Below are 23,768 nucleotides of genomic sequence, written 5' to 3' on the forward strand. Positions count from 1 at the left end.
ACAACGAATGATCCGGATCGATCAAACGTAAACGTGCACGCGCATATTTACGTGATCCTATAGGTCTCCGCCGTATTCGCGTAACATATATCACAATCGTGCGGATAGGCGAGGCACTTCGCACGTGTGGCAAATCGCGGGGGGTGTGTTGGAGAAACGAAAGAGAGAGAGAGAGAGAGAGAGGACAGTTATCGTTGCGAATGAATGAAGCAGGATGTCGAGCTATATCTACGCCCCCGGAGCGCAAATTCTCCAGACAAAGCCAGCGAACCGCAATCGGTTCTCAGCTGCGCGTGCATGTATTGTGTAGCAACGAGCCATCCTAAAGTAATTTATCGTAGGGTTGCACGAGTCGCGAGGGGGGCCGCGAGTGATAATGGCGCGTTCCGCGATCGAAATCGCACCGGATCTTCCCCTTCCACCGAATCATTTATTGGGTTATCGAAGTTATCGGGACCGGTAGTAGTGTGTCGGCGAGAGAGCGCGGCTCCGAGATTCACGAGTATACGATAAGAGATCTCTCGCTCTCGCATCTCTTGACTAGGTGCGGCTAGTGAAGCTGGGAAATTGTTTTCAAATCGACGCTCGCGGCTGCATGTTCGTTGATTTTAATTGTGAAATATTGCGCTGGGGCGCTCGAAGGTAGGTCGAAATTGCAACGGGAAACAGTGATGACTTACAGATGGCGATCGTCGAATTTCCATGCGGAAATGTTACCCTCAATTAGGTCGCTATTGACCGTAATTGATTGGTTAATCAATAAACAATCAATAAACGACCGATATACAGAGAGACTAAATTACTGTAAATGAAAGACGAATACCATATAGATATTTTGGATGGATACTAAATAATTTCATACTGCGCGCGTTCATAGAGAGGAATATAAATTGTTTATTCTACTTTACAGATACTATCGCTATACTTTACATTAATTTTTAATGTTAACATGATATGAATAATTCGCCGAGATCTTTAGATGCAAATGCATTATCTGTTGCTCATAGATTATCGTAATTATCGTACTTATTTATGCAGCTTAGTCATATATATATTTTTAGTCGACCGCTACTCTCTTTCCTATTTTGCAGTACAATATAAATTCTAATATATATATACACCCACGTCGCTCGCTAACATTTTCTATTTGCTCACACAAAGGTCGGTAAGTTGTAGTCGTCGATTTACGTAAGATTATCCCGAACACTTCTCGCTTCTCGCTCTGATGCTAAACCAAACCCGCATCATTTACGGTCTCTCGCGTTGACGCCCCGACCGGAGAGATTCACGTTGTGAACCGGAGTGTAATTCGTTGAAAGGGCCTATTGTGAATAAATTGAGCCGAGGCGAGGATCGGTCGCGGCGCGGTTTTGTCCGCACGAAATTCCCACCGCGCTGCCCTTACCCGCTGTACCCTCGCGCCGTCCTCCGGACCCTAGGCTACCACGTGAGCCGTCAATTTATTAATCCACCAGCTGAAGTAGAAGCGAGGAGGCGCAATGAAAGAGACCGCGGAGGTGCGACCGTCCTCGAGGACGAGGCGGATATTGTTACGCATTGTCCTCCATCGATGTCATAAAATTCGACCTACACCCCTCACACACTTATTTTTAGAGACGTAGTTCTGTTTCCCTGGATTTCTCAACAATAATTGCGCATAACACAAGTTGTATTTCTATAGCGAGGTCGTCGAACGTACATGCGGATGTATACATGCGCGCGTATCTGGTGGCATCGTTTCCGTCCTAAGTGCCGCTATCGTTCTCGTACGATTTCACGCGACGTGTTATTTTCCAGTTCCGATTGTTAGGTTTATTTGCTCCACTCGAGATGATTATGGTGGCGAGAGAAAGAGAGGGAGGTAGAGACAGAAAGAAGAGGGGGGAATGGGGAGAGAGAGAGAGAGAGAGAGAGAGGAGTGGCGTTGCTAGACCGTTGCAGAAAGGGCCAGCAGCGTAGATGCATGCAACCGCGGTTTAATCGGCGGCGCATTGTTTTCGCCGGTTTGCATTAACAGATTCAGCCGCCTCTCCAACTATAATCGCGCGATCGGCTTGTAATCGAGTTAGTCGGGAAAAGCCGCCGCTTATTAACGGGTCCGTGAGCGTTAAATCGCACGTCTAAACTGCCGCCACGCTGAAATTGTTTCGGCGCAGTGGCCAGCACGTGGTGCGCCAACGTTAATTGTTGTTTCCACGTGTAATTTCGGGTCGACGCGACCACCGGATAACGGTGCCGTGGACCGTTTGAATTAAATCTTGGCGTTCGCATAGCACAATGCACCTGAAGATGAAGCCTGAAATCAGCTGCATTATCAGCACAGAATTCACAATCGATCGTTCTGATCCAATTTATGGGTCCTTTGTTAATCTAATTAAATCGGAGAACTCTTGCATTCCTTTGTTACTGTTGCTTATCGTCAATCGATACGTTTTTTTTTTAAACTAAGAACGAAGGGAAATAAAAGAAAGTTTTCTTGAAAATATTCGACTCTAGAATTGGAATTGGAACGAAGCGAAAAGGTAATTACATTACTTGAACTTAGTAAGCGACGATAGTGAAATAGATTCCAAGTTTTCGAACGGACGGAGCAAAAAATATTCGTGAAGCAGCTGGCTCGGACAATGCATCGTACCTCTACTTTGACCATAATGGACCCCCCGACCGGAAATTGCATGCGCCGGAAATCGCCTAGGTTCAACCGAATGCGTGAGGACGAGAGACCTATCGGGTCGATCTACTCGTGCAAAGTGCCAAGCAAGTTGGCTATTGTCGGAAATCTTTCCACATATCTAAGTTGCGCGAGGGTCATTGCGAGGAATTGCCTCTGTAAGTCGTAATCGGATTTAACGACGGCGATGTAACATGTCGATGCGTTGCTAAATACGTTGCTTATATCTCAATTGAGTTCCAGCCTTTTTCAGATATGCCAGATGAATTTATGCTTACGTAGTTCGACCCACTTCAAGTTACGATAAAAATACGAAAATAAAAATACGAACGTCAGATAAGCAAAGATAAATATCTCTATGACACATAATGAATAACGTCATGTTTTTTTTAGTAAATATGATTGTAGCTAAGATAGCGGCGAATAGGTCCATGTATGAACTCATCCTTGCTTAACTCAATCACTTTTTATTGACGGGATAAATGACCGCGAGAGGAAACGTCGTATTATTTCCCTCGCGAGGGAGATACTCGAGGAATCACACATTTCTGCACTCTTCTGGAATCGCTGCGATTTCAGTATTCGATTGTCGCTTGATTTGTCATTTCCGCCGATCGAATCAAAAGTGTCCTTGTTTCGATACGAGTGAACTTGCACGAGCCGGCAAGGAGTTGTCAGCCTGTTACCACGCGGCGATGCTGGCTGCACGGTAAATGGAATTAATGGCGTTGGAATGATAAGTGACGCCGTGGCTGAATCTGATTTGATTACCAAGTATTTGCCGTCCGGTAGTATAATAGTGACCTAACGCTGCCAATTGTTGTTTCTGTAGACACCGTTGAGCAAGCAAAACGACTTGTCACGACTCGTTTGGTCAATGCTCTCGCTACCCGATTATATCATCCTTGAAAGCTAAATGTGTTTTTAGAGGTCCCTCTAAAAAAAAAAAGCTAATGGCTCTCGGTCATCGCGTTTATTATTTTATTCTTAGGGATGGGATCGAGACGTATTATCGACTTGATTCATCGACACCGGTCACTTTGCTGTGTGTCAATTGCTGAGGACACCGAGCAGTACACGTTACTCTGTACGTCACGCCTACGCTTAATATATGGCAGGCGTTTATCGGACAGATAAAAATTACTCTCTCAATGATTTTAAAATTACATTAAAACTCACAAAAGAATCGCATCAGTTACATTTTACTTAAGCAAATTGACATGATTGATGAATCTAAATATCTACATTAAAATATTAATAAAAAATAATATTTTAAATAAAAAATATTGATTTTAAGATATAAGATTTTTGCATACGACGAACTATATTTATGCATCGTTATATTTTTTCGATATAAATGCCGATTTGGTTATAAACGATTTACAGTAATCTGACATTTTTAATGTCACATCTTTAGATAATTTTAAATATATACATTAATTTGCTTGTAGCTCTCAGTTACATTTAATTTTATTATTTAATGAAGAGATTCCATGAGAAAAAATGTATATTACATCTGTTTTATCGCCGATTATTCGGAGCATATTTAAAACGAAGCAGTCCGAAGATCGTAATAGTGAATGGCGACAAAGCAATGAAACGAAACGATTTAATAAGATCCTTAGACAGTGTGTCGGACCATTACAAGAGAGAGAAGGCAGTACTGTGAATGCCCCTTAAAACTGGTTTCCGTTGCGTTTCTATGCGAGCGGTTGATCGTAGCGTAGATAGGGAATAGGTCTACTCCAGTTTATGGTCAAGAAATGTACAAGAAATTTAATCTTCTCATTCGAGGAAAAATTCAGGATTATTAGCTCTATTTATCACGTGCTCTCATGTTACATGTATTACTAAATCGACATATGTAATTCTTATTACACAAGCCCGAATGTAAAAGTATTTTTATTTTTATTTTTTTTTGTATATCAATTTAAACTCACATTATATTCTCATAACGCGAGTCAGATATGTTTTTAGATATCTCTGAAATACGAAAGAGAAAAGCTTGCAATTTTTAATATTATATATCGAACGTGTTTCTGTGAACAATGTTATCATTAATCTTTTGGGATAAAAGCAATTTTCTACGTCAGAAACTCATATGATGTACCGTCTTGTTAAAGATTTACGTTGTAACGCATCGTAAGATTTATACTCGAGACTAAATCGAATTATGCACCGTAATGCTCAACATATATCATTGAAATTCTTGCGATATTCGATTTTGCGCGTATCAACTCGGATCTGTCTCAAAATCAACGAGACGCTATTCTACATTTCTCGCCTTACAGGTGCTGCACTCGAGCAAGTTATCGCTACTGACAGTTGGGTACGATAGTTTTATCACGTTTTCTACCCAAGTCTCTCTCTTGTCGAAAACTTTGCGTGAATTACGAAGCGCGTAGCGTAATACGCCGTTGCATGGGTTGTACGGATGGTATTCAGCTGAGTGCAGCTGACAACGGCAAGTGGAGCTACGGCTGCTGTACGTTGCGTCTGCAGAAACGTGGCAAGTACAAGTTACAGCCTGTTTCGCAGGGACGGATTTAAGATTCAGAGATGTCCTACATTCTTTCGTTCTCCAACATTTCTACTGTATCTCTCCAAAATTGTTTCATTTCCATTATAAACACGACACTACCATTAATATTAGAATACAAGAGGATAATGGATTTGATGATGGAAATATACAATATATCGTATATAGAAAAAGAAAGCGTAGCTCTCTCGTAGCTTTGGAAATAATATTAGACATGTCAACGTATATATGTTTTTTTTTTGCTTTTATTACGAGCAAGTGAGATTTTATTTAACGGCTGTAGATTTTGTATAGAAAAAGGCTTAAATATCAGTTCGCAGTTATGTAGACCGCTTATATGAACTTATTTCAGCGGTATGCCTGTGAAATGCACGCACTTGCGTGCACTCGCACGTATCGAATGTGCGCGTGCGTGCATGCGATTCCCACCGTCTTCACGGGCCAATGATTTATATGCTAATCCCGCGTGGAAGGCGAATCCAAGTCTCCCAAGACTGCGGCAAGCTTTCACTATCGTGCATTAACAATTCCTCTTTCAGAGCACGAACGAACACGACATGCCGAAATAAACGATTTCGCGTAACTGTATAAAAACGCGTAAAATCACGCATCATTACGCATACAAAGCGCGAAAAGCAATCCCGTTTTGATAACTTTAAAGACATTTGTCGCTTACTACTTTGCTTCAATGACGATCGGTGTTTTATGAAAGTGTAAACAAAATATTACTTTTCTAACTCGCGATAAGAGTGAAACAAAGAAGTCGGCAATTTCTTCAAAGATGTCAGACTGTACCGTGTTTATGAACTTTTAATCTTTAGAAATTTTTTCTAGATAGGAATGTACTGACTGATAAAAGAAATAGGACTTCTACTTTATAGGAACGATTATATTGTATACTGTCGTTAACCTTGTAAATTGTTTTCCTTTAAGGAAATGTGATAAAGAGAAGAGAACAATATAATCTCGGTTTGAGTGATGCCTTCCCGTCGCTTCGATATTTTTAGAATATTGTAAGCAAAATTACCGCTCCGTCACCGACAACTAGTTAGAACATTAAGTTAGAACATGTTCTTGCCTGTTCCTTGGAGAAGACACATTTGATGGTAACCCAGCGATGCGCCTTGACGGTGCAGTTACAGCCGTTCATGACGCATATCCCCGGATTGCTAGACTCGACGATGCACATTAGGAACGTGAGATACCATAGGAACACCGAGCATACGATTGCACGATCACATTTAATAAGCCCATCCAGGACGCTGAACACTCTTCGCTTGGCACTCATTGCGACGATCCCTGATCAAGCGGTTAGATCATCACCAGCTGATCAGCGTCGATTCCTCGCTTCTTTCATAACGATCCGATCACTCGCGTTGCAGAACGGCGCACTCGCGCGAAATGATTCGAAAGAACTTCATTGATTTGAAGACACTGTGTTGCAAGTATCCACTTGTATTCTTTATCCGCTTGCAACTTCCCTGACCGATCGATTTCACGTCCGAATAGAGAGGGAGGTTCATCTCTTCCCTTTATCGATCTGTAACGATCAACATTACACGCTGTATGGAAGGAACTGGCGGTCGATCATCGTCTCGAGCGGACTGTCTCGATACGCGCGCGGTCGATTCGTTGTCGAAGAAAATGAGGAAAAAGAGGAAGTGGTAAGTCAACTTAGAATCTAGCTGACGCGATCGTGACGGAGGTTGCTTTTAAACTGTTGTGGTCGGTGGCATATACGATCGGTGTCTGCTCCCCACCATAGATCCATGAAGCTCAACTCGCTTTGCCACTCGCTCTCTCCATCTCTCGCCGCGCGTTCTCCCTCTTCGGCCTTCGGAAAGATAAACGCCAGGGCACGACTCGTCATCAGGAGGCTTGAGAAGACAGGACGGTGCCCCTTCTTCGGGGTCTGATCCGTTACATTCACCAGAAGTGCCAACATCGAATTTTGCGAGAGCACGGTCATCAATTTTCGGACGCGTTGACTGACACAGCCGCGCACCTGCAAAGACGACCTTGACCAACTTCCGATCCTCGGGCTATGTCAATGACCCACGTTTATCACGGATGCTAATTGCGTAAATCGTGTTCAGGGCTTGTAACCTTGGTCAATGGAGTCCCATCGGTGCTGCTTTCATAGCAGATCGAATGTAATTATTCTATCTAAATCTGATTGTTAAAATGCTAAATATAAAAATATTTATCGAAATTGTCATTTTCCATATTCTTGAGACTATCTTCGTTATCTTTTTGATATCAGCTATTTAAAAACTAAAGAGTAAGATTAAAACATTATAAGAGTTTTATTAATTAGAATTTTATTAGTTGAAGAATTATTAATATTATCAGTTTAAATTAACCATTTATTGATAAAAAAATAAAATTATTTTTAGATTGTGGATTTGAAAGAAAAACGGTGAAATGTCTTTTTTCTTTGATTTATGCTAAATTGATTTATTTAAAAGGATTACGATGTCCTTTAAATTCGTTGGAGAAATAAAATATCACTTTAAAGAATGAAAATTGAATCCGTTTTGAAAAAGTGGCTCAATTTTCAATCTTTAAGAATGAGATTTCACGGTTTAGGGTGAGAATTCACTCTAAAAGTTTTAGAGAATACACAAGAATATTCTTGCGAGTTTGAATTGTCCAAAATATAATGTTAGCGAGTCGATCATTCTTTTGAATTCTTCGAGACTACGAAAGTCGATTTCCAAACTTTACGTGATTCACAATGATATGATAAACACATTCTCAATCCTTATTATGAAGAAATATGTAAACAATTGTCAGACAAAGCGTAATCGAGTTCTTCTAGAAAGTCCGATACATATAGATATAAAGCCTAATCAAATAAAATTTAAAGCCTGATCAAACAAAAAATATCAAGTAAACATATCAAGACTCGTGTTTACAATCAGCCCGAATGTTGAGATTTTATAGGAAAGATTCTGAACATATACACAAAGTTTCTTATAGGTAACAAGAATAATTCTAATGACTTTTAATAATTTGAATTATTTTTACAGTAATTTTAACTATTTTTATGGTTGTATATATATAATAATTATAATTATAGTTATTTTTTTATGTCAACTACAAACATTTATTGCCAGAACTCTATACGTATGGATGTTATTATTAATATTATAACAGTAATAATCACTTTTATAGTAATATGTAATTATTATTATTATAATTGTATAATAGTTACAGATACCAAAGTTCCTCAGTGTAAAATATTACACCCATGTCTTTTCATTTGACTCATAAGTGATTTTAAGAACAGGTTACTATTCTTTCGATCTTTTATCGTTTTTTTGAATAAAAAATTGTTTAAATAGTTTTGACAATTTTATATAAGTAAATTAAATCTTCTGTTTGCTATCTATGTAAGTACACTTCCTTTCAGTATCTATGACATACATTGTATAGTATTAAACAGAAATTCCACTTCAGAAATGTTATCAAACTTACTATCTAAGGGATTTTGAAGTTACTAAGAGAACTTTCGAATCTGATACGTGAACTTTCGTGAAGTTTCTTGAAAATTTCAAAACTTTATCTTTATGTACAAGTTTCGCAAGTGAAATCGAGGGAGAACAGTTATCCTAGATACGAATACTGCGCGGATTTTTGTGCGGGGGTTCGCGATTTTTTTGTGATTCACCAAGCGTTGGTAATTTCTACGATTACGCGTTTCTTATGGTGAATGAGAGAAGATACGTCGTGTGCAGTAAAAAGCGAGCGCGAGCCATCGTCTCCGACGTATCGTCGCCGGTACCGGAAATACGCAATGTGGAGAGAGAGAGGAGAGAGTGTGGTACCGTAAAAACGGAAACAGCCTGGTTTGGAGGACAGCCGACCGTCGCTCTCGTAGTACCATGTCACTCTTCATGTGGCAGTAGATAGCGTTTCTCTAAAACGCGCTACTACCGTCCCGTAGCTCTTCGCTTTATGAGCGGAAACCCGACCATTTAATTTCCCATGAGAAATTGCGCGTGTTCCCTCGGCTCCGCGCACCTTCTCTACCGTGTACACGTCTGCCGACGTCGTCCATTCATTCATAACGCGTTCCTCAAACCGAGAGGAACGCGGCTGCGGCGGCGACGTCGTCCGCGAAGTGCCCATTTCCGAAATGGTCACGTACCAGCTGTATGTCACGTGGATACCGATCTTTAAAGCCGCACGCTCCCGATCCTCCCGGTTTCCTCGGCTGCGATCTCTCGTGTATTATGCCGGCTCGTCCTCCTCTGGCGTCTATTATCTTTGGCGTGCTGCTCGTTCATCTTTTTCGTGACTATGATCGATGGCGAGAGCACCCCGCTTCTGCAGCGTTTATATCTGACTGAGCGAAAATTACATTCGTTACATGGTTTGATACCGCAAACCACGAAGTCCCGAGGTACCTCGTCGTCATGACTCGAGGTATTATCGCAGTTTAGCGCCTTCTGACCTAAGGGAGCCTGGAGTGAGATCTGTTGGAACGATCCCAAAATTGATTATACAAATGAGTTTAAATGAAATAAAACAACTTCCAAGGGTTGCCACAAAACTGAAAATCAGGGTAATCAGAGGAATGTCAGAGAAATGAAAGCGGTTAGGTAAAAGTCAAGGGAAAAGTCAAGAAATTTTACAAAATTTTCTAGAAAATTAAAATTTTTGGCTTTAAAGAAGATAAATATAAATACTTAGGTACATCGCACCTAAGCAATTTTAGAATACTACCAACTTAACAATTAAATGCAAGCTATGTTAAATTATTCTTTCAACAAAAAATTTAATGATTTCTAAATCAGAATAAAAATACAAAAAATTTTCAATATTATTAAGCATCAGGGAAAATCACGAAATTTTATATGAAAATCAGGGAAAAATTATGAAATTGTATATACAAGAGAATTTTTCAATCCTGAATATACTTCAAGTAGAGCAATATAAATATGAATCTTACTCTTCTCCGTTATATATTTTATTTACTTCGATAGTTTAAATTTTTTAAACTCCATAAAAATTTTTAACTTGAGAAATTATTTATAATCATACACAACTCGTCAAACAATTTTTTTTACAAAAAAAACATCTGAAAGAAGTTAAACACATAAGTGTTAGTAATACTAAAGTTTAAATTAAGTTCATGCAGCTTATTGCGTTTGACGTATCGCAGATTTATCAGCGGTAAAAGAGTCGTCGCAGAAAATATCGTGGTTTTCATCGCCGTTAATTAAATCCTTATTTTTCACGCGAAGATACCGTAATGACCGAACTCTCGCGAGACCTCTCACGTGCGTGATTTTCCTATAATACCGGTTCTCACGTAATAGTAAAAACGCGAAGTCGACTCCGCTGTAAATAGGTAGCGAAACGCGAATCACGTTGATGGGACCGTAGAGAGGAGAACCGCGGTATGATTGCACCTTATTAGGGATGAGCTCGACGAGTCCGAACGATAGGGAAGCGACGATTGTCTGGCTGGCGGAGGAGCATCGTCCTCTATTTTGCGATCCATCCGAACGGGATCACGATGCGAGGCACCAACCAATTAGGGGCATCGCGATTCTCAAACTCGTTCTAACGAACCGTATACTCGCTCTCATCCTCTGCATTTATGATGGACATGGACTCGGACTAAGATTTTTGTAATAAAGACAAGTCCTCGTGAATTCTTTCGTGACGTTTATACCCTTTATACTCTGATATATCTCATTATGACGGTCTTGTATTCCCGACATTATGACTCATTTTTTTCACTCTAATGCGGTTAACGAAGGACTAAAAGTTTCAGCGAAATTCTCCGTTCACCACTCTCGTTTTAATTTTATATTACACTGTTTTTTTAATTGGAATATATGATAATATAGACGTACAATTTTACACTTCGTATACTCGAAATAAAAAACTTTGTATTTTCATCAGATTTTTATTGAGTTTTCATAGCGCGACCAAAGCTCATAAATCTTCTCTTGTACGTGTAATAAATTCCGAACTGCAATACGAATAGAAAGAATCAATCAAAGTTTAAATGCAGTTGTAGTCGCATAAATAGATTTAACGATGTAATAAATAAATTCTCGATACACAGAGGACGCGTCTTTCCAATTTTTCTCAAATCCGGTATGCGTGCTATTTTCAGTTGTCATTCGAACGAACGTCTATTCCTGCGCGATTTTGTCTCCTGCTCGGCTGGCACCAGCGGTGGGAGACTCGCACGATGGTTGCAACCGGACAGCTTTGTGGATCCCTCTCAATGCGAGGCACTATATTCACGAGAAGAAATGAGATGCGGATGGCCGGCCATCGTCACTGTGCTCACGAGAGATCAATACGGCGAAGTGGTGCACGTGCCCGGATTGAAGGTATTTCTTCTTCTCGGATATCGCGATGCGAAGCACGACGTCGGTGAGTTACGATATGTCCAGACGCAAATCATTTTTGTAGATTGAAGTCAAAGCGGTGCCGATCGATAAAACGGACATCACGGATTCCGATCAGAGCAGAAAGATCCGACGCGTCTCTCAACCAGACCCCATGACATTCGGTGGTCATCCGCAACCATCCTTAGACGTTCCGTACGAGGTGACCATCAACAACAAGATGTGCTTCTACGCCATCACCATCATGAAAGCCTATCAAAATTACTCGTTCGAGGAATTGAGATTCATGTCACCAACTGTGAAAAGATCGAGCGAGAGTATGCTGGTTAGGCCTAACGGTGACGGAAGCTACAGCGCTACGTGGACACCATCCTCCGTCGGCTGGTACTCGCTGATGATTACAGTGGATGGTTACAACATGGAGGATGTATGTAAACATTTTATCTTCCGAAGATATTCGCGATATTTAAAGCTAAGCTAAATTTAACTCTAATTTCTGCTTCTGTGTAATAAAATTAACTTCAAATTCAATTACTTTTTCTTTTAGACTCTTTAAGTATTAATTCAATTCTACTTTATTTAGAATTACAAAGTTGAAGTGAAGGAACCTCCGCAAGGCATGCAACCACCCACTCAGAACATTGTTAAAAAGCCTCAGCTTCAACCGAGCAGACTCAGAAAATTCGTGGCGAAGAACAGCGCTGGCTTAAGGATACGAGCTCATCCGTCGTTGCAAAGCGAACAGATCGGATTCGTCTCGGTTAACGGTACTATAGCTTTCGTTGATGAGGTAATTAACAAACTTCAATTATTGGCGCTTTGATATTGAATGTATTTTATGAAATTTGCTGTAAAGCAAACAAATAAAAATAATACGCATTTTCTCTCTCGTTAAATCCAAAAATATTGAAAAAATAAAATTTCAAAAAATTTTTCTTGTATCCTTATCTAATATAATTTTAATTTAAATAATTTTCCTACACATTTTTAAGACGAATATTATGTTTAAATAAAATAAATGATAGTAAATTCTCTTTATTTTTACCTGGCTCAGATTCATAACGACGATGGCGTCTGGCTACGGTTAAATACAGAGACAATCAAGGAATACTGTAATAGTAGTCATCTTGAGGCTTGGTGTTTGCAATATAATCAACATTTAGGAAAAACTCTGCTTCTCCCTGTAGAAGAACCAAAATCCATTTTAGATCAAGTTATCAAGGAAACTATTCTACGGAAGCGTCCTGATGTTAGCGATGAGTACGTAAGAAATGTTTCATGTGTCATCCATATTGTCGGCTATTTTCTAATTTAATGCTTGTAGTAAGAGAAAGACGGTGACTTTCGACGCCGGAAGAAGTATGATAGTCGTGAAATGTGGAGCTTCCGGACATAATATTAGAAGCAAACCGAACTTGAAAGGCGCGCCTGTTGGAATGTTAGCGCTTGGAAATACGGTGACCGTGCAAGAATATGTAAGTTGATCTATTATTATTAAGTACCCGCATCTTTCCTCTTATACAGTGCCTCATGATTCATCTCTTACAGTGCGTAAATCATGAAGGAACTTGGGTACGCATTGATGACGATTCAGTAGCGAAATATTGTTTCGATAAGGGTCGAGGCGTAGAGGCATGGTCGCTTGCTATTAACAAACAAACCAATGTGATTTATATGAAACTCGAACAGGATTTAGAGAATGATCCGATCGAGAAAAAGCCAATGATACCGGACCCAGCTGTTTCACCGAGCAACAAAGGTTTTGATTTTTCTGTGCCTTCTGTTAGTCACGAAGGCTTCAACTTTACTACGCAAAACTACATACCGGATACAGCGGAATCCATTGATAGCTGCAATATAAACCCATTTGTTTTCGGCTCATACAATCAACATGACTCACCAGGTATATAATCGTAAAAACAAATCCAGATAACTTGTTGCATTCAAATATTTGCAAAATATGTATGTATATCTTCTAGGCAGCGAACGCTTCACACCAGAAAAAGCTGATGGTACTCCAAAATTTTCAAAACCTCATTCCAAGGAAAGAGTAGCCAAGGAGCGAGAAAGAGAAGGTGGCGGTGGAAAATTTAGCGTTCTTCAAAAGTGGCTAAGAGGGGATGATAAATGCCATGGAGAGAAAAGAAGTTCTCCGGGCAGGTATTTCTTCGTATATGCAGTAATCTTTTGATAAATCTTTAACGTTTCAATAAAATATATATATATATAACTTCTTTAATTTAAAGAGAATATATATATATATATATTCATTATCACAATTAAAAAAATTTTCTTTTAATGTTTCGTGCATGAACTTTGAGATTACCAATTTTTTCGATAAAATTTAAATCATTATTGCTTCTTTTTTATAAATTGCAAATTCTTAAACTTTCTCAATTTAAAATTATAAAAATTTTCTGTTAATGTACAAGTATCCATCTCAGTTTGTATTATTAATGATTTTCAGAGATTTCTCTGAATTTGTGGGCGTATCTGTGAAGGAGTTGGTAAAAGCGATGGGAGAAAGTCGTGCAAATGGCAACGGAGCAACACCACCGGAAACTCCGCGGCGAACGTCAAGAAGTTCTTCGCCCAAGAATCCCCAAGGTGGGTCACCAAGATTTCACAGCCCTTCTTCCAGTCCAGTCCCAATACCCGGTACGTATGAATTATTTGTTAATCTATTGAATACGTGTGATCATCATTTCTTTTTCGGATTGATTCTATCAAACTTTATTTCGTAATTTATTTCTAACATTTTACATCCGTGTGTGTACTTTTGTATAATTTGGCACAGTCGCTTTGAAAATGAAATTATTTCAGAAGCTGTGAGATCGGACGCTGATACTTGTAAGGCAATATTTTATGTATTTTTGTTCCATTTTTCTCTATTGTGTACTAGAATAAAGAAATAATATTTGATATAGAGAGTAATTTTATAATAAAATATATGATAGATAATAGAAAAAATTTAGACAATTATATTAACTATTAAATACCTTATTTGGATTAGTTATAACAAATTAGTAATGTTGATCTTAGCTGGGTCCAGTCGACAGCCAGCCGTTTCTGGTAATTGTCTCTTCCCTCCTGCTGCTAACGCACCAGGTATTTGTTCTCCTATCCTATTTGAATTACTAAAGTTGTAAAGAGATATCGAATAGTGCACAAATTTTGTATCTTCGAAAATCTGTTTTAATACAATATTATCTCACTATTTATTTTACATATAGGATTGATGGCACGATAAAATTCACATCGTATTGATCAGTAAATATTATGACATCGTATTATGCATGTGCGATAACATAATTGCAATCGGAATGGCACGCGACATCATTTCGTTTTTTTTTTTTACGTACGCATGATTAATTACATTTTACGCACAAGCAAACTTTCTATTACGCAGTCTAAGAATGTAATACGGCTTCGTGACTAATACATACTCGACACGACAAAAATACAATTAATCAAAATTATTAGGTGGGAGAAGCGCGATAGGAGGGGGAGAGAGTATGAGTAGCAGCCCTGTACTCTGCGGCTCCCCCCGAAGTGTCGGCCTCTCCCCATTAGGTAAGGTCACTGATACACGCTAATTCACCCTATCCTAATTTACATTACATAGAGATTTATATTACAAACAGTATCAGTTGTGAGAGATTTCGTTTGCTATTTTCGCACTTTAATACTTACTAAGGAACACGTTCCTTTGAAATTTTTGTCCAAAAACTTTAATTTACACACGGTCGCATGAAATAATCTGCACGATTTGAACTCACTGAATGAATTCTCTAAATATTGTAAACGTCTTGCTCTGTCACTGTCCAATAAGGTGAGAAATCGATATCCTTTATCATCTGAATTGAATATCCGAAAGTATTTTCGGAATGTATTCTTCTCATGCAACTTAATCGTTGATACGTTATCATTCTTTTTTTGAAGTGTCAGGAGGGATGGTTGACAGCATAACGTCGCAACGTCGTGGCTCAACGCAGAGCGACACAAGTGCCTTGGTTAGCAGCTTGACGAGAGATCCATCACAGTCACCGAGTGGTATTAGTACTACTGCCAATACGCGTGATCTATCACCGAGTCCAAGTTGCAGTTCTTTACACATGAGATCTGAAGGTAGCATAGCTAGTCCGCCCGACACCCCCAAGAAGGAATGTGCTGTAAGTAATGTAGCGTAAAAGTCTTCTTTCCTTATATTTTTCAATGGCAAGCACACGAAAAGACTTTTTATATATAATAGCGTCTTTAGAATTATTCAAAAAATAGAAAAGTACATTATTTCTTAAAGGATATGCAAGAAAGTCCGCGCAAAGTGTCTCAAGCGCAAACGCAAACAAGTCCCGAAAGCGCTACTACAGCTATGAAGGGTCACTTTAACATCGGTTCATCCGGAGTAAAGGACGAGCGACATTCGCCGAAAATGAACAGGAGAGATCACATGAAAGCCGTGAAAACGAGAGCAAAGCGTGCTATGTCACCCGCCAACGCACAGCAAAGTCCTAGTCCTAATCGTGCTTTAAATTTATGTAAAGACAAGGTGAAAGAAGCTATTAGTCCTTCCGTAGCGGAATGTCTGAGAGCTGTTTTCGCCGCGTTCTTATGGCATGAAGGAATTGTACATGACGCTATGGCTTGCGCTAGTTTTCTCAAGTTCCACCCAAGTTTACCGAAACAGGGTGCGCTGGTAGTAACTAGGCAAACTGTTGTGCAATCCAGCGATAAGCAGCAGCAGGAGCAAAAAGCACGTCAAAGACACTCCGTTGAGGTGACAAATGCCGGTAATTATTTGCATATTCAGCCCAGCACGTTGGAGACTCTAACGCGATCAGCCGCAAACGCTAATGCCAATAGGAGTAGGAAAAAGCAGGAGAACACGATTAAGGAAGAAATTCAGGCAAGTGCGAGTAAACTTAGTTCTCTGCCTGAATTTCACACAGTCGCGGTGTTACCACCAGCGTTAAAAAGTTTAGTTTTTCTATGGGAAGAACTTAGCACCAATTGCCTGCAAGCCATCGAACAACAATCGATTTTGCCTAGTCCGATATCGCAGATACAAACGATGAAGTTGGCGAAACGACCAATACCGGAAAAACGTCCCAGAGAGGACAAAATGAAAGAACGTGAGAAGAAAGGCAGCCGGAAGAAGAAAGAATGGAAGCCTATTGGCAGAGCGAACACGTCTGAGGTTTTAGCGGGAATTGAACGGGAGACTATCTGTGAACTTTGTGGCTTGATGTTTCCACATCCAGTCACTTATCATATGAAAATGATACATCCAGGCTGCGGCTGGCATGCGGGCGGAAAAGGATACAACAGCGGCGGAAACTATTGCGTGGGGTGGGCAGGCAATTGCGGTGATGGCGGGGTCGGTGGTAGCTCGTGGTACTTAATCTGCGACACATGTAGAGATAAGTATTTGAAGGCCAGAAAGAGTAAATTCGCGAAGAAATTCGTAAGCGGAATTTCAAAAAGAAAAAATGGTACGAGCAAAATTCTGTCTCCGATTAACAGTCCTAGTGGAAACGAAACTCACTTAATTATGAAGAACAACGCAATGTTTTTGCTGGATTTAGCTAGTGCGTCTGGCTTTAATATCCCTAAACAACAAAGACGACCATCGCAGACTTTATCGTCCGTGGCTGAAAATTATAGCCCTCCTGAGGCCACTGGACCTTTTCCTCCTACTGGACCATTCCAATGTTTGCAAGCCTTAGGTGTTCACCATTCGCAGAGTCACGACGAAAGATATTACGAAGAAACTCTGAGACGCGAAAATGGACAACAAAATAATTATGAGGGAAACAGTAGCACATTTAACAACACAAACGGCAGGGTAAGGTAACACTTTTCATTTTTGTTATTTTTAACAATCAACATTGCTTTAATTATTATTATCTTACTTGCAGCCATTATCAGAATATCCAACGAGTGATAGTGATAATGAAAGTGGTAAAAATCGCAGTACCTTTCATAGATCCGTATCTATGTCTACTGGTGCACCTTGGGCCAGAAACAGTAACGACGGCAGAGTCGTTATGATGAGAAAACGAAATAACAGCAGTAGCGAAATGAATAATGGTACGATTTTATTTTATACAATAATTACAAATACGCTAGATGCATAAACTTTCTTAATAAATATTAGAAATGTTTTATTGTTTTTCAGAAGCGGGTTCTTCGCTTTTATGTTATCCATCCGCTGCACTGCAGAAATTAGTGCCATCAATGGATCAATCTGCTATAGTATCCACTAGTCAAATCGAAATAGCGAGTAATGATCGAATAGAAATTCTCATGAGACCTGTAATGTTGTTCGTTCTTCAACAACACAACCTGCAACATCTACAACTTGCGATGAAGCAAGCGTTGCGCCGTGCCGCTTGTCGAGTTTACGCGATGCAGGCATTGAATTGGCTTTTAAGAAGCGTAACGCAACCAATTTGTTTGCACGACTTACTCTGGTGGTTCGTTTCGTCTCTTACACCAGTTGTTACTTCTGATAGCACGGATGCAAATGATGATGATAACAGAACGGAAAAGAAGGAAGATCACGTAAGTATTTTTAATAAGAATTTATTTGTTACTTGTTGATATTTGTACATGAATGTATTATTTAATATTGTGATTAATTTGTAGGATATGATTGGTGTCAGCGAGCATCCTTTAAGTGATTTAGTAATAGCTGGAGAATCCGTCAATCCATTACCTACTGTATTTCACACTTTGTTACAAACAATTGCGGATTTAATGCTGTTACCACCACTTGGTAAGTTGTTATCAGCAAATTAAAAGATATTTAATAAATGTATTACAATAACATTGATTTACAGGATCTCCGCTACAACAAGCTGCGATTCGATGTTGGGGTATTCGATTTACGCCAGCAGATCATATGTTCCTACATAGAAGTCACGTATTTAGTAACATTAGTAAAATCCTGTCGCGATCTGAGGAAGAAGAAGATGTAACGATGAGTATGCACGAGAGTCACCAATCAACAGTTTCACAACAGTTGAATAGTTGGGTGGAAGCTTTGAAGGATTTAACATCCAACGTTGAGATCAAAGCTTCTAGTAGACAAGCTATGATTGGTAGTCTAACGGACAATTCGACTGAAACATTTTGGGAATCTGGAGACGAGGATCGTAATAAGACTAAAGTGATTACAATTCTCTGTGGCGCTCATTCCTTGCCTAGAATGTTATATGTACACATAGATAATTGCCGCGATTTAACAGTAAGTTCTTTTCATAAAATTGGATTGTTCTAATTTAATAATATTTGTCTAATCTGAAATTTATTTATAAGCACAAAGTGTCAAGCGTGACTTTCTTATCTGGTATCAACGCCGACGAGATGATAAAATTAAGATATGTGGAGATCGAAAGTAGATCAGCTGGCTGGATTAATTGCCCGATCACTGGTAATCTAAAGAATTATAATTATTAGTATATTAGATCGCATATTAAAGATATTTAAAAAATGTATTTTATTTTAAGAAATGCTATCTCTCTGTCCCTCTATATATAATAATATAATTTGTTTATTGTTGTAATGTATTTCTTCACAGATCAACGCCATATAGTTGTGGGTATGGAATTAAAGGGCCCAGATAACTCTTTGCGTGTTCGTCAAATCAGATTGCTGGGCGAGGTAGAAGGAGGATCTCTGAAAATAGGAAAGCAGCTAAGCGCACAAACTATTCAACAAAGAAATTGCGAGGCTGAAACTTTAAAAGTGTTTCGACTAATCACATCTCAGGTGAGTACGCATGATTTACTTTTTATTGTAACGTTGTCTGCAATGTCATGTTGTGTATTACAGGTATTTGGGAAACTTATACAAGGAGAAAAACAACAACAGATGGAATCGACGGAAGGCGCTAATGAGGATTTAGAGGACAGTAATGATCTTCGGGAGCATATGGTTGGCATATTGTTCAGCAGAAGCAATTTAACGCATTTACAAAAACAAGTATGCACTCATATCGTGCAAGCGATTAGAAAGGAGACTATACGGTTGAGAGAAGAATGGGAGACACTTTTATGTTCGCCGACACCTGCTAATAGCGTATTGAGCGACAATAGTGATCTTCCTAAAGCGGCCGATACTTACTGCTTTGAAATGCTTTCTATGGTTCTTGCTCTAAGTGGTAGTTCTGTAGGACAATATTACTTATCGCATCAGACTGGGTTATTAAAAGATCTATTGAGTTTATTGCATACCGGATCGGCAAGAGTGCAACGTCAAGTATGTTCCATTAGCTTTGCAAAATTAAATGTTCAGTTTGAAACAATTTTCAATATAATATTGTTTTATATTTTTAGGTAACATCTCTCTTACGACGGATATTGCCCGAAATTAAACCTGAAACACTAGCGAACGTTATAAATGTTGAACGACTACCGCCTACTGATTTTAGCATCGTATCCGCTGCAAACAGCGGCTTTACTCATGCTTTAGATTTCGACGAACATTCAGCCGGAATTCTCGATGTATTTTTAAGCTGTATTGCGAAAGCATTGACCGTGCAAGTCAAAGTAAAAGGAAAAGAAAACAATGGCAAAGCGCTTCAAACCGTTTCATTAGCTACTAGCATCCATCCGAAAAGTTACGTTGGAACGAGATGGTGGTTAAGGGGTTGTATGACGCGTAAGCTAGCAGAAGTAATAATTCAACTTTTGAAGGATATGGCATCGGTGAGTATTATGATTAATTTATTTTGTAATACATAAACTAATATATTTTTTTAATATTAGGGTAAATTATCTGAGGAATGGGCATCTGTAACGAAAGCAGCTATAGCGGAAAATATTCTAAATTTAACTAGACTGGACGAGAAGAGTCGTGAGCCTACAGAATGTCTTCGATCGCCAACACTGTGGTTAGCATTGGCTTCTTTATGCGTTTTGAATTCGGAACATGTTGAAAGATTATCGTCTGGTCAATGGAGTGGTTCTGAAGGACAGCAATTACCACCAAGAGTAAGATTTTCATTGTATCTTTGAATTATTATGTATAAGAATAACCAACTTTGTTATTTTTTTTTTAGCCAACATGTAGTAATCACGATGACGATGAAACCACGGCTATTATTCAATGTAATGTTTGTGGTAATTTATGCGCGGAATGCGATAGAATTTTACATCTTCATAGAAGAACGAGAACGCATCTCAGACAAGTATGTAAGGAAGAAGAAGAAGCGATACGAGTAGATCTTCATGAAGGTTGTGGTAGAACGAAGCTCTTTTGGATATTGGCTTTAGCAGACAGTAGGACGTTGAAGGCACTGGTGGAATTTCGTGATGGTGCGCCGAGAAAACCGGTTGGCGCTACTACTGGTATTTGTAGATTTTGCGGTACTACGGGAAATACGGGTTTGCTAGCAATAGGCAACATTTGCTCCGATCATGATTGTCAGGAACACGCTAAAAATGCGTGTAACATGGTCCATTCTTGCGGGCACATTTGTGGGGGTGTTAGGAATGAGAGAACTTGCTTGCCTTGCCTTCATCGTTGCTTACCAGGGACCGATTTGAAACAGGACGCTGATGACATGTGTATGATTTGCTTCACCGAGGCCTTGTCTTGCGCACCAGCGATTCAGTTGCAGTGTGGCCACGTGTTCCATCTACATTGTTGTCGACACGTCCTGATGAAGCGTTGGGTGGGACCACGAATTACTTTCGGTTTTTCTTTATGTCCGATCTGCAAAATACCGATGGATCATCCGACGTTGTCCGAGCAATTGGCAAGCGTGAAGGAGCTATACGAAGACGTACGAAGAAAGGCGCTAATGCGCTTGGAATACGAAGGCTTGCACAAGTAATATCTCTTCAATTTCGTCAATAAAAATCGACGCTATTTATAAATATATTGAAATTATTTTATTTTTTCGCAGAGCTGAAGGAACTTTTGCACCTGGCGGTCGTTATCAAGATCCCGCTGCTTACGCAATGGAACGCTACGCGTATTATGTATGTTACAAATGTCAGAAGGCTTATTACGGTGGCGAGGCACGTTGCGACGCGCAGTTAGGCGGGGAATCGTTCGACCCTGCTGAATTAGTATGTGGCGGTTGTAGTGACGTGGCAAGAGCACAAATGTGTCCAAAGCATGGAGCAGACTTCCTTGAGTATAAATGTCGATATTGCTGTTCGGTGGCGGTATTTTTCTGCTTCGGAACAACACACTTCTGTAAGCCTTGCCACGATGATTTCCAACGTGTTACTACTATCCCGAAGAGTGATCTGCCTATGTGTCCTGCTGGTATGTAAAATATTTTTTCCGATTCTCACAACGATAACTATTTTTCGAAGAATAACCTATAACACTTCTTTTCCTGAAAGGTCCTAAGGCTAAGCAACTGGAAGGAGACGAATGTCCACTACATGTGAAACATCCACCGACGGGAGAAGAGTTTGCTCTAGGTTGCGGAATTTGTCGCAACGCGCACACATTCTAAGCTTCCAGTGCTGTTTTGTGATTTTTATGAAATATGGAATTGATGCAGATTAGAGTAGGCTATGAGAATGAGATGCATCATTTAATCCAATGACAAGTTTGCGATGCAAGAGGGTATATTTGTGTTAGTAATGGATAAGCCATTTCTATCGCTAAATCTAGTAATTATTAACGGTAGACAGAAAAGAGCGTAAGCTTATGTATCAAACTTTCACATGCAAATCAAGAAGCGAATTTGAACGTCATTGCACGATTTAATAGAAAATATTCAATTATAAGATATACAATTATCTCTTTTAATTCGTAAAATAATATAATTCTCTGTACTATTTATAAGAAATGACCGAATATATTTAGTACTGATAATACTCAGATGAGAGTTATTGTACGTAAAGGAAATGTATATTTAAGAATCATTACTCTTAATATATTATTTAAATAATAGAAACGGGTGAATGAAACAAAGATAGATAAAAATCTGGTCTATTCTTGAAAAGAAACGTATACGAAATTTAGGGAAATACTTGAATATACATTACGTATACTATATATTTTCTTAGTTTTTCGTATATCTTTCTTTTCAAGAATAGACCCCCAGATAGTTGTACATAATATAATTATATATATATTTATGTATATAAAAATACAATATATATACATATATATAATTATATTATGTTATATATAATAATATATGTAATAATATATAAATATAAAAATATATATATATTAAACTCTTATATCTGAATTTATCTCGACAGTTAATAAGCGAACGAGTCACTTTTCGCATTTAGATTTTTCATTTGTTTTTATACTTTTTCATCAGTCGCGTGTATGTGTACACGCATTTGATATTATATTCCTATTACTCATTCGACGCTCAGAACGTCTATCAGGTACATTATTTCCGTAAATGACTGCACGTGTTGCATGATCGTGTATATGAATGTTGCGTGCGCGTGCCGTTTGTTACTATTTACGTTCCTAAGCTTATAAGAATTAAATGACAGTTGCGAGAATGTCATTGTGCCGATACGTTCCGAGATTTACACTATTTATTTATTATGGTACAGATCTTGAAAACCTCGCTGTTTTACGTTTCACCTCAACGGGTCGACGCGATACAGAGTTGCGCATAAGTTGTTGTTATTTATGTTCTAAATGTGTAAGAAGACATTAAATGGCGAAGAATCAAACGGATCGTGTTATTTTGAAACCTTTATCATTAGTAATTAAAATTATAATTAACGTTAGACTAAGAGACTACTGAACATTAGAATGTAGAGACGAGAAGATTGAACTTGAAATTATTCTAGACATTTTCAGTTTTACACAATTAACTGCGTTGTATCATATTGCATTTCTACAGTAAATTCAACCAATGATCAATTTAATCAGTGATTAACTTATTAAATAATATAATTTTGTTATAACGGATAAAAATATTAATCTTTTATTATTTGATTACACAAAGAGAGAAATTAAATATTAAATTTTACAAATTGCATTGTCAAAAATTTTTTGAAAATTTACAAGTAATTTTTGTCAGCCGAATTAATCGGATTCACGATTACTTATATTATCGTATTCATTACATCATATTTTGCCAACAAGCGAGTTATGGAATATTTGCAGGAATGCAGAAAATTCTCGCAAAATCATACTGCTATTAAAGAAAAGTAGAGATTCGCGTGTCCCACTCGCG

General features: G+C 38.8%; 1 protein-coding gene across 1 annotated transcript; it reads left to right on the forward strand.

The window, feature by feature from the left end:
- The first annotated feature begins 4,265 nt into the window (after positions 1–4,265).
- Positions 4,266–22,310, forward strand: LOC108783114 (E3 ubiquitin-protein ligase highwire). The gene is made up of 25 exons (XM_018551605.1): positions 4,266–4,336; positions 11,347–11,569; positions 11,652–12,014; positions 12,171–12,377; positions 12,642–12,847; positions 12,912–13,062; positions 13,136–13,490; positions 13,567–13,757; positions 14,032–14,245; positions 14,630–14,695; positions 15,071–15,160; positions 15,530–15,768; positions 15,888–17,432; positions 17,506–17,677; positions 17,766–18,151; positions 18,236–18,365; positions 18,430–18,836; positions 18,908–19,022; positions 19,170–19,360; positions 19,424–19,849; positions 19,927–20,298; positions 20,359–20,583; positions 20,652–21,424; positions 21,501–21,868; positions 21,949–22,310. Exons 1-25 carry the CDS (start codon positions 4,266–4,268, stop codon positions 22,062–22,064), a joined length of 7,602 nt encoding a protein of 2,533 aa, XP_018407107.1. The 3' UTR covers positions 22,065–22,310.
- The last annotated feature ends 1,458 nt before the right edge of the window (positions 22,311–23,768 follow it).

This window comes from Cyphomyrmex costatus, unplaced genomic scaffold (genome assembly GCF_001594065.2).
Source record: "Cyphomyrmex costatus isolate MS0001 unplaced genomic scaffold, Ccosl1.0 scaffold10, whole genome shotgun sequence".
In the NCBI taxonomy this organism is placed as follows: domain Eukaryota; kingdom Metazoa; phylum Arthropoda; class Insecta; order Hymenoptera; family Formicidae; genus Cyphomyrmex; species Cyphomyrmex costatus.

What these genes read in the sequence shown, in the direction of transcription:
- LOC108783114 (XM_018551605.1), top strand. Translation starts at nt 4,266, where the DNA reads ATGAAACGAAACGATTTAATAAGATCCTTAGACAGTGTGTCGGACCAT. An exon ending in TGTCGGCCTCTCCCCATTAG is followed by an intron (nt 15,161 to 15,529) that starts GTAAGGTCACTG and finishes CTTTTTTTGAAG; the next exon opens with TGTCAGGAGGGATGGTTGAC. An exon ending in ATAATTGCCGCGATTTAACA is followed by an intron (nt 18,837 to 18,907) that starts GTAAGTTCTTTT and finishes TTTATTTATAAG; the next exon opens with CACAAAGTGTCAAGCGTGAC.